The sequence below is a fragment of the Mya arenaria genome, chromosome 6 (assembly GCF_026914265.1).
Source record: "Mya arenaria isolate MELC-2E11 chromosome 6, ASM2691426v1".
Taxonomy (NCBI): Eukaryota; Metazoa; Mollusca; class Bivalvia; order Myida; family Myidae; genus Mya; species Mya arenaria.
Window position 1 is genome coordinate 83,428,482 of NC_069127.1, and position 12,269 is coordinate 83,440,750.

Genomic DNA, 12,269 nt, shown 5'->3' on the forward strand with positions numbered 1-12,269 from the left:
TTTTAAAAGATGAGGCTTCAAATTTAGCGTTTTTAAAATGAAAAGCTTTACAAAGGTGAAGCTTTACAATTTCCTCTTTTAAAATGTAAAAGTTTGCAGTGTAAACTGAATTGTGTATGTTTGCCTTTGAACTAGTTCAAAAACAAATGCAAGCATGAAATGTATACAGAAAAGTATCCATAAGCTTACTAACCAACAGTTACCATTTACAGTATCCCAATCGTCAGATACAAACGACTGCAACAATCCAGAAGTATGCATAGGTTATACGTAAACCATGATCATTGAATAGTTAGCATTTAGAGAAGCTGTAATTTTGATATCCTTCTGCACGTGCATGTTTCCTCGCTACACTCCATGTCCAGTAACACAATATACACTTCAATTCTTACCATGATCACAGCAGTTACTCTGTTATTTTTTATGTAGAGTGATACTGACGTGATTATTCGTGATGTCGAGGTGTTGGCCTGCCTTGACGTTGATTTCAAAGTTTGGTTTGTAGTCAGTATTACTGGTGATGTTGTAGATGCGGGTGTATGTGTAGGCTCTTTTGTAGTCAGTATTACTGGTGATGTTGTAGATGCGGGTGTATGTGTAGGCGCTTATATAGTCAGTATTACTGGTGATGTTGTAGATGCGGGTGTATGTGTAGGCTCTTATGTAGTCAGTATTACTGGTGATGTTGTAGATGCGGGTGTATGTGTAAGCGCTGGTGTTGTCAATATTACCGGCGATGTTGTGGATACAGGTGTATGTGTAGGCGCTGGTGTTGTCAGTATAACTGGTGATGTTGTAGATGCGGGTGTATGTGTAAGCGCTGGTGTCGTCAATATTACCGGCGATGTTGTAGATGCGGGTGTATGTGTAGGCGCTGGTGTTGTCAGTATTACTGGTGATGTTGTAGATGCGGGTGTATGTGTAAGCGCTGGTGTTGTCAGTATTACCGGCGATGTTGTAGATGCGGGTGTATGTGTAGGCGCTGGTACTGTCAGTATTACCGGCGATGTTGTAGATGCGGTTGTATGTGTAAGCGCTGGTGTTGTCAGTATTACTGGTGATGTTGTAGATGCGGATGTATGTGTAAGCGCTGGTGTTGTCGGTATTACTGGTGATGTTGTAGATGCGGGTGTATGTGTAGGCGCTGGTGTTGTCAGTATTACTGGTGATGTTGTAGATGCGGGTGTATGTGTAAGCGCTGGTGTTGTCAGTATTACTGGTGATGTTGTAGATGCGGGTGTATGTGTAGGCACTGGTGTTGTCAGTATTATTGATGATGTTGTAGATGCGGGTGTATGTGTAAGCGCTCTAACTGTCGGTATTACTGGTGATGTTGTAGATGCGGGTGTATGTGTAGGCACTGGTGTTGTCAGTATTACTGGTGATGTTGTAGATGCGGGTGTATGTGTAGGCGCTGGTACTGTCAGTATTACTGGTGATTTTGTAGATGCGGGTGTATGTGTAGGCGCTGGTGTTGTTAGTATTACTGGTGATGTTGTAGATGCGGGTGTATGTGTAGGCGCTGGTGTTGTCAGTATAGATGCGGGTGTATGTGTAGGCGCTGGTGTTGTCAGGATAACTGGTGATGTTGTAGATGCGGGTGTATGTGTAGGCGCTGGTCTTGTCAGTATTACCGGTGATGTTGTAGATGCGGGTGTATGTGTAGGCGCTGGTGTTGTCAGTATTACTGGTGATGTTGTAGATGCGGGTGTATGTGTAGGCGCTGGTATTGTCAGTATTACTGGTGATGTTGTAGATGCGGGTGTTTGTGTAGGCGCTGGTGTTGTCAGTATTACCGGTGATGTTGTAGATGCGGGTGTATGTGTAGGCACTGGTGTTGTCAGTATTACTGGTGATGTTGTAGATACGGGTGTATGTGTAGGTGCTGGCGTTGTCTGTATTACTGGTGGTATTGCCATTGCGGGTGTATGTGTTGTCAGTAATTCTGGTGATGGTGAAGGCACTAGTACTATCGGTATTATTGGTGCTGCTGAAGAAGTTGGTGTGGTTGTATCATTTAATTTAGTCCGTGATATGTTAAGTTGCAGCCTCCTAAACTGCATGTGTTCCAAGAGGGTTGGAAATCTTGATATCGAAATATTTCCGAAACAAAGATGCTATATGATTGACGAATTTATTGGAAATATTCACGATTTTGTGACCGCTAAATCTTTTTATCATGTTGTTCTTTAGTAATTTCTTCAACCTTTCTTGTATCCAGTATGATATAAGACGCGACAATGACCAGTTAATCATTGAAGTTCATTATAGCATCTCAAGTATAGGCACTTCAAGTGTTATTCATTTTTCATAAGGGATTGCTTTAAAACGGAAATAAATTTAAGTGTGGTTAAAGTCCTCTTCTTCCAGCCGTGTTCATAAATTACAACATTTTTTTGGTTAATTGCTTTATGAAAATTGTTCCTAGGCTTCAACACCAGCCCGTTATTATTTTTCTTCTTCTTTCATATGCTGAGCTGGGCTCTTAATAGAACTAAGGTCAACGAGAATGCGTGGCGGTAGCGAACTTTATGTCTCAAAAATGTTTAAATTTATATAAAAATTTGTGTATCACTGTTGTTTAGGTGGCAGGCTTCTCAATCGAGAGATCTTTGAAGATATCCAGTGTAGGAACTGATTCTGATTTGGTTTGCAGGAGGTTTCAGTCATTCACAGTTCTTTAATGAAGGTGTAAGGTTGATTTGCTGTTTATCATGTTTATTCGCTTTCGTTTACTTTGCTTACTTTATATGTCTTTTCACCGCCTAACATTTCATAACTAAGATACGGTTTTGAAATGATACACATCATTATTTACATCTTTCCATAATAAAAATGCTTTACACTCAAATTACTATTAATACTTCGCACTGAAGAAAACTATTGCACACTTCTTTACACATTACATACATATTTGGACTGATTGCCTGTAGTTACTGTACACTTTATGTCTGTTATCATACACGCACGCACGCACGCACGCACGCACACGCACACACGCACACACATATACGTAGTATTTGCTGTTGAAGTCACACTAAAAACATACTCTTGCTTAATTAGTCATTTTAATTATTTTACAACCGAATTAATTTCAACAGAATACTTCCTGGAGCTTTTGTGTGCTGTCGTTTAAAGAAGGGCAATCTACTCACATAAATCATTCACTGTCTGTTGACTGCTTCTCATCACAGCTACATATTTCAGGCTTTCGGAGGTACGTCTGTAAAGTACACTTTATTACAGTGTATAGTGACGATGATGTGCAATTAGTCGATGTGTTTTTGTTCATACACTTTCGTGTTTAGATTTGATGTTTCACACTGTTTTGAACGAACGGGTTACATATCAGTTTGTTTTTAGACTGGTTTTTATACATCATTACTTGAAACCTACAGGAGCACCGGGCGCCGACTGAGTAAAGTAGCATTAAACTTCCCATTATTTATACCAGGATATCGTTGTAAAAGTCGGATAATTCTTTTGCATCATTTCTTTATATTTTTTTCATTGCTCATAATTCTTAAGTGTACTTATTTCCTGTCCTAAAGCATATATATGGCAAGTAAAATACAATATTTGTAACTTAATCATGTCATCGTTTACCGGTATTATTTTAATAGTACTACTGTTATTTTGCGTTAATGTTTTTTTTCTTTTATTGCTGTTTATGTTCATAGTTTTTAATCAAAACGTTTGTAACTCTGAGACATTTATATATATTAAGAGACTTCGGGGTATTTCTTCCCTGTCCTCCTAGAAAATATTACCAGCCGAGTAACGACGGAGTGAAACAGTGGTTGTTGGACCTTAAACAGAGCAACAAGTGTGTCTTCCTCACAACTTCATCACATATAGACATCGCCAGCCTCATTGCCTCCGCCATTCTAAGGTAATATGTTAGCGGTCCTCACTTTGTGTTTATCATTGAATTTTCAGTTTTATGTTTTTGTTAAGCGTCAAAATTGATTGGAGACTATAGGGAAAGCCAAGTCACACACATGCTGCATTCTCTTGGTCAGCCTTGAGATTTGTTGATTTTCAACGTGTATCTCTACCGCAGGACGAGCGTTAAAATAAAAGCTGGTACTTTTTTACAATTATGATATCAAATCGCAACCCATTCTATTAGATAATTGTCCTGAGATTCGTTACAGAAATAAACTTTTTTTTTGGTGCCAATCTGTGACACAGTCCCTTTAAAATGGCTAACGGGTGTTTTGTAATGAGTTTCAAAGCACTTGTTATTATTTTGCAATTAGGTATAATTAAACCAAGTCATCATTTGAACATTTCTTAAATGCTCTGATCTGATTTCGAGGGCTTTTGCTGGACAATATTTTGCCAGTGTAGATATTCCACAAAAATGCTCGTGTATTCTTCGACGTCCATACTGTGAAATTTATTGCAGCAAATTAAAGTAAAAAAATTCAGCCACATATCTATTGCGGTTAATTTAACAGAAGAAATACAAGTATGCTTCAGTTGCTCTATACTTACGTTTGTATTTGTATATATGGAAAAGAAAACGCATATGATTATAACATTTATTACTTTGAAGATGTTATCATTTATACAAAATAGAACTCATAGTAATAATATTACGTTAGCAACTCCATAACAACTTTATTAGTTATCCATAGAAATCAACAGTCAATAAATAATGCTATTTGACCGTTCATCAATAGTCCACAAGTTTCTTATGTGTGAAAGCTTTAATAAATTGTTTTGGATTATTTCATATTCTTTTACTTTGTTCAATAAGATAATATTGCAAGTATTTTATTATTTGCATTAATATAAAAAGTTAGATCAGAAATAACATAATTAGCCATGCTTTACAACTTTTATCTTATTGAAGAATCACAAATGAATGAATTTCAAATTTACCCGGTAGTTACTTATGTAACGAAACAAATATGTGTTCTACAAACATTCTACATTTACTTAGCAATAAGAGGAGACACTCTAGAACATTAGAGGTACATGTACACTGTTTCTCTTTCGTCTATTGTTATATATGGTGATTATATAGTTTAATATTTCACAATGTTAATGTCATGCAATAAAAAAAACACTTATTGAAGGGCTTGTCGGTCAGTTTTCAGTAGACATTGGAAGTGGAAGTTCTCGCGACGTTGACTTTTGGCAGGTTATTGCCAATCCAGTTTTTTATGTTTATGGTTTGCATTTCAGTTCAATACTGATGTGAAAAGCTACAGAAACAAGCTCAGTAGCCAAAAGTTTAAATATTAATGGCACTGGGTAAACGCCAAAGACATAGAACACACAAACAAAAAATCACAAACAAGAAACATGGAACCACAAATTTCACAAACAGCACAGAGCATATATACTATATATAAACAACTAGGTATATTTATCAAGGATTGTTAGGTACCGCCTTAGAACGGTCAGTAAAATGTAAATTTACTGGGGGTTTAAACCAGTTTACGTTCACAAACCTCACTCTTATCCCAACACCTGAATAAAGAAAAAAACGTTAAAGGTAAATCTTATCAAACACTTATCTGTTTCTGTATGCTTTTGTCAAATTTTAGCCATAGTATTTTATAGAGATGTAAAATTTAAAAACAACAACAACCCTTTTTATGTGTTCGGGGTTTGTGTCCTTTATAGCATACATTGAAGGGTCATTTTTTCTCCATGAAACGAACGACTTTCGACATACAAATGATAAATTTGTGAGCCTGTACAACAAAAAATATCTAAGATGATAGTAAAAACCTCATTAAGTGTTTGGATTTATGCCCTCAACCAGTTGGTGTTTATCAATAAACCTAACACGAGTTCCAATATGAACACTGATGTCATATATGTCATTATATATGTTTATCAATAACAACACCTAACATATCCTATTGGTTTGCATTGTAATAAAATATGATCAATATACAATAAACCCCTGATCATCCATGAACACTGTATTTTAATAAGCCACACACGCACCCACGCGCACACACACGCACACGCAAACACACTAAATAAAAAAAAACATATTTCCTTTGAATTAAAACAGTCTTAGAACAGCTTATACATGTACTGTATCATTGTAGTGTTCTCAGATTTGCGTCAATTGCCACTCAAAGCGCTGTTCTTTGCCGATCTGAAAATACGTTTTTATGAATATTTATTTATTTATTTATATTTTTACCGATGACATTATTCAACCACGGTATATCAGTATATTATTTACAATGTTTTCTTAAACTATGACACAATATAGATAATGCAATGTTCTTATAACGAAAAAAACAATCATCACAAATCCTCATTTTGCAAAAAATAAAGTCATAAAAGGAACGAGTATTCATCACTTGCAGTATTTCATGCATCCCTTTAATAAATTACTGATCCGTCATAAAGTATTTTCCATAAATTGCTTGAAAGTTATCTGGGGCCAAACTTAATCCCAGGTATTATATAGAGGATTCTAACTTGTTTCAGTGCACGATCGTAATATATTTCACCGAGTTAGCACCACAATTTATGTTTCACGATTGCCGTAGCCATGAGCGAAATATTAACTTTTGGAGTTCACGAGGTGAATTATATTGCTTTCTTTCACTGAAACAGATTTTTTTCTTTTTTATTATATGCGTAAAAATGGAATTAAATGTCATTTAATTACATTTGTTTTCCGAAAAAAACGCACTAGTTGTATGCGCACGTAACATCAATTTGGAAATGACGTTGTTGAAATTGTGTCCCGGCCCTGTGCTTGCTGACGTTTGATTTGGAACTGAGAGGGGCTTAACTTTCGAAATAGTGAAAAATATCATAAAGTGATATTTTCTCTGTTTGAAACTGTGAAATATCAATTAATTTCATTGATAAATCTCTGTAAACCACCGGAAAGCATTGAATGAAAAATCGGTTGTACGATACGATACAATCGTTGATAAGATCGTTAATAGAATGGCCTCTATAGGAGCTATTTTCGAACAATAGACTATTGTAAATACAAAAAAATTCACAATAGAAAAACTTAAAGTTTTAAAAGTCCTATACATTAATGCATAAGGGCTCATAGTAGTATAGATGATAAATTAACAGTTGAGGGAACATGATACAAGTTTAAAATAGTTTTACAATGCATATCAGTCGACCAGTATAACAATATTTACAAGTTTTTCATTTATTACATTATGTGGTTATTCAATCCCATGCAGGTACAGGTATCCGGCGTACAATAATGTGAAGATGTGTCGCCTAGTGACACCACATTTGGTATCATATGAAAGGGCTTACATTGTAAAGGAAGAAGATGTAAATATTACACTTATATAGCAAACACATTCTTAACACACGGCCTTGACCTTGAAAGATAGAAAAATCGGTCATTTCCCTTTCGAGTTTAGTTGAAATAAATAAGTGTAGTGAATTTTCTGTCATTTACTTTAGAGAAAGTTAATCTGTTTCTTTACCCTTTATGATTATTTGGCCAGCAAGAATCATAATTTAACATAACGGCCAATAGTATGTGTACATCAGATACCAAATGTCATGTCCATGCAAGTAAAGAGTATGCTTACTTGCGTCAGGTTTCTTATCTGAAAAAATTCGTACGATTTCACTGACTATGTTTCAAATATCACAGTCTAGCATTTTTTAAAGACGTTTCTTTGCAGATATTCTTTAATATTAAGGAACTATAAAAAATATTCGAACAGCCTTATACTGGTAAGTAAACGGTATTAATGAAATAAATTAACTCACCGCATTAAAAATACAACATATTTTTCCATGACCTTTTCTAATATGAGCGGAATGGCACAGGCACACATAATGTAAAGTAATCGGCACTAAAATATTGCGGTGACGGAAAAAAAACCCATATGTTTACCCGATATTTGTATAGTTAAATGTTGTCCTTTTTGTTCATACATTGTTGTATTACCATTTTCAAAACCCGTTCAACAAACCATTGACTACGCGTAAATTTGAGTCTAAATAAAAAAAAATAAATAATGTTTACAACATTTGATGATAGAAGTAATCTCCCGGATATACGTCAGATCCGCTCCTACCCAATGCAAACATACCACTTTCATATTAGACGCAGGATTGTATAACCCAAAATCGTTCGCCTCCTATACTTGATTTACCAGTTGGTCGGTAAATGAAAGAAACCTTTTTGCCGTTTGTAACATTCTGTATAATTTGTACTATTTTAAAGGATTCGTTAATGCTGGACGTAAACAAATGAAATAGCTTAGAGATGTATTTCTAGGAAACTACTTAAGTTTTTGAAAGTCGTATTTATATGTCCTTCGAAGCCAATAAGAATGGTAAATGGGTCCGCCTCTCACCAAAGAGGATGTGGGTTCGATTTCAAACCATGACTACTTTCTTATGGATCCTCAAAAAAGACACAGTACAGTTTTACCTAGGAAACGGATCAGAGTGATTGATATCAACGTTCATCTGTCTTTAGAGCCGAGCTAAATAAATTTGTATAAACTAACGTACGAGCATGTAAGAAGCTAGAAATAAAAATAGTGGATTAACGATGGAATTGATCCACAGCGCTGTAATTTTCCTTTAACACCATTGTCGTAGGTTAAAAACCCTATATCGGCAAGAATTTCATCCATTGATTTCATTAAGTTGTTGTTATTATCTTATTAGAAATATGCTTTTAAATTAAAACCATGACACAATACAAGAAAAACACTTGACTATACATGTAAAACACGATATACCGTATGCCAGTTTTGCCATCGTTTGTGTAGTTTGCAGTGATGTTTTCTTGTCCGTCAACATCCTCTCAAAACAGTCATGGATTAGGATGTACTGAGACTGTAATAAACAAAGTTGGCGTTTAACCGACCGTATGCGACCAAATATTGTAAGATCAATAATTTGAATTGAAGACTGCCATAAAAACACTAATTGAATTGAAAGTATTACCTCCACATTCAAACTAGGTGTGCCTTACGTAAACGAAAAACAATCTTTTAATCTGTTTCTTATAAGTTATATTAATACTTGGACAAACAGCTCGAAAAGGGCCAGTACGATACGATGGTCCCAATTTGGGTCTAAGGATCAACGCTAAGGCTTATGGTATGGTCCTACAAAATAGATTTATATATATATAGCTTTATGGATGTGACCACATACCTGCTTGCTCTTAATCTTGATACTGCAATCAAAATGCAGCCATTTCTTGAAAATTGAGATAATCTTACCCACCCAAATCTAAATTTATTACATTTAAAACTTATAAAAGGCAAACCACTAACTTCTGTCTGGACCATGTTGACTCTCTGTTCCCTCATTTCCATGACCATGTCGAAAATGTTGATGCGGTCATCGAAACTGAACGTGGGAGAGTTCAGATACTCTTGCAAGCGATCTATGGCGATATAAGAGCCCGTCCTGCCTACGCCAGCACTAAAATATAAACATGAATGTAGGAGGATATTACAACTATAGTCTCATAAATGGTATCATTACATAACTACAAGGCCAACAACTGTAAAGCACATTTGAATGGTTATATAAAGAGTTCCTTTGTAAGTACAACCCTCATCAAAAATATGAAAACAGATATCTGGATTTGAGACTGTAGTTGACAGTGCTGTTTTGTAGAACGTAGTCCAGTTATATGACTCCAACGGATGAATTTTTTTTAAACAATTGTCTGTAATCATATGCAAGCACGTTTCCATACGACATTGAAATATCTGGTAAGTGTTGATATGAATTAATTTAACGTAAATTTTGTTTTAAATTTGAAGACGAACACTAAACACGAATGCTTATCTATCATGTCAATGTTGATTACAATGAAAATGTTGTTTGTTTGTTTTTTTGTTTGCTTCTTTTACCATAATGCTTACCTGCAATGAATTACCATAGGGCTGGTCATTTCGTGGGGCACGTGACCTCGGACGGTGCGTACAAATTCGATGAAATTATCAACTTCCACGGCAGCCGTGAAATCCATAAAGTCCAGGTAGTGGAATTGCAGAACTTTCCTAATCTTCGTTACCTATAAATGTTATAATGCAATGATGCAATTTATATTTGTTCGAGAAACATTAACGGCGTGTATGGCCCTGTTATGTAAATGACTTCACCTTAGTTTACTACAGTCACGTTAACGCTATCATTCACGATTTATTGGTCTACATTCTGAGAATAAAACCAGCAATCTTCTTCGACAAATATTTTGGATAAAAAAATATTAAGGTGATGATCTGATATATAGAACCGTAGTCATGGCATTTTTAGTGACCGTAAGATAATTTTCGCTAGTATCATACTTTTTCACCCGACAAGACCATCATTCTGATGCTAGGATTAAAGAGTTAAACCCTCTTTTGAGTTCGAAAGATTTTTCTATGAAATTACTTGTTGCATTTTCAATAAATCAAGGGCACATTACTCTTGACTTACAATTGTGATTTGGCTTATGCTAGAACTGAGCCTAAATCTTATGATCATGCATATTCTAGATAAATATGATTAAGATTGGAAAATAAATTAAGCCGCTAGAGTGATTTGAATGTCTACTATGGACGTTTTATAAACAAAGTGTAATAACTCTTGAACTACAGTCAGATTTGACCAATTGTCCTGCTTATATTTAAGTCATATATATTCGCTCTAAAATGATAAAGGATTGGTGTATACAGGAATGTGCTACTGTGTAAACAATTTTAAATATGGCATTCCTTTTGGTTGGATAAATCAAGTTCAATAATTCTTCTTTAATTGTCAGATTTGGCCGAGAGATGTAACAGTTTTACATTTTGTTTTACATACAAATTGCCTTTTTTAAATAAATCAAAGGCAATTGTACTTAAACAACTAATTCGATTCGGATCATAATCAAACATTGCCGAGATCTTGTGTATTATTATTATAATTATTATTATTATTATTATTATTATTATTATTATTATTATTATTATTGCAAGCATTACATCGGTGGCGTGCGAGATGTCGAAGATGTTGATGTTAAACTTGTTCATGTTGGTTATCGAGGTCGGGTTGACCACAACATTTCCGTACTGCTTTGGCTCTTGGACAGTGTCCGGCCAGTACATCTCACATTTCACCTGTAGATAGAGACATTTAAAATTGCTTTCATTCTTAAAGCCATTCTTTTATAACAGGCGCCTGTTTGAGATAAATAGTCGAGTTTGTGCCATAGCCATGTTGTCGTTAACGTCATCAGTACGAGTAAACGTTCTTGTTATCCATCACTTGAAACCTTTTGGTTCTTTGTTTCATAATTTCAACCCATATGTATATTTGTTTGTCATAACTTGTAACCTGTTAGTTCAATATTACAACACACATATATAGAGAAGACGTATGTATGAAGTTATCTCCCTTGAGCGGTTGGAACGGTCTTATTTAGACGAGATGTTGACATTTTTAATACAAACAGTGAACAACTTATAACAGAAATGAATATGGTAAAACTCAAAACAATAGCCACTGTACAAAGTTTGTAATTAACCATATCCAAATAACCTCTTTCATCTAAAACCTTCATTTGCCTTTTACTCTCATTAAAGTAAGTATGTTTTTGGTGTTAACAATTTACAAAGTTTGTGTGAAATAATCAGACTGGGTCATTGTGAATGCATAATGCTTTTAATGTATCCGATGCACAAATAAGCTTTTCATGTTATTCAATCATTGGCAATAATAATTAACGTGCATGCCTGTAGCACCCATGTAATTTTGTTAGCATTAAATAGAGTGTTGCTTACTTTTGCACCAGTCAATTGTAACCATGCCCCCCAGGTCCGGGGATAAACCGGGGGTAGCCGGGGAAATGGGCCATGTTTTTACCTTTCAGGTGACTCCGCAGTACCGGGTGAATGCGGTGTTTTTTTTCTTCGCGCAAAATATGGCGGAGAATTTGCCTTACCTAGGCTCCCTGGGGTGCGGGGGCATTTGGCGGGGATTTGACCATCAGTTCGTCCCCGCAGGGCGGAGATTTTATGCGGGATTGGCTGGACCGAAAGTCAAAGTCCCCGCTATTCCCCGGACCTGGGGGGGGGGGGGGCGTGGTTACAATTGACTGGTGCATTATTTCTAATAAGATGAATCAATAATCTTTACATTATATATACAGTTATGCTCTTTTGTATTTTTTATTTTTATTTCAACTTAAATCGGAAGTTGCATAATCGTTTTTCAAAGTCTTAATGTCAAAACAGAGTGTTTGCAATGGTATTGTTGGTATGAATTTAAATATTATTTTACTACACTTAAAAACC

General features: G+C 35.4%; 2 protein-coding genes across 4 annotated transcripts in view; both read right to left on the reverse strand.

Moving 5' to 3' along the window:
- Nucleotides 1-414: 414 nt before the first annotated feature.
- LOC128238114 (serine-rich adhesin for platelets-like) lies at nt 415-3,886 on the reverse strand. Its single transcript, XM_052953685.1, has 3 exons — nt 3,771-3,886; nt 1,414-1,990; nt 415-1,308 (listed from the first exon to the last, which is right to left on the reverse strand). The coding sequence occupies exons 1-3, from the start codon at nt 3,884-3,886 to the stop codon at nt 415-417; spliced, it is 1,587 nt and encodes a 528-aa protein (XP_052809645.1).
- Nucleotides 3,887-4,543: 657 nt separating this feature from the next.
- The window catches only part of LOC128236734 (tyrosine-protein phosphatase 10D-like), a 33,237-nt gene continuing 25,511 nt past the window's right edge, over nt 4,544-12,269 (reverse strand). For all 3 annotated transcript variants that reach the window (XM_052951815.1, XM_052951814.1, XM_052951813.1), the window contains 6 exons: nt 10,959-11,093; nt 9,870-10,021; nt 9,270-9,420; nt 8,727-8,823; nt 7,557-7,574; nt 4,544-6,127 (listed from right to left, as the gene is read on the reverse strand). In XM_052951815.1, coding sequence (XP_052807775.1) covers nt 6,105-6,127; nt 7,557-7,574; nt 8,727-8,823; nt 9,270-9,420; nt 9,870-10,021; nt 10,959-11,093 — 576 coding nt within the window. In that variant the 3' untranslated portion in view covers nt 4,544-6,104. The remainder of the gene's footprint in view (nt 6,128-7,556; nt 7,575-8,726; nt 8,824-9,269; nt 9,421-9,869; nt 10,022-10,958; nt 11,094-12,269) is intronic.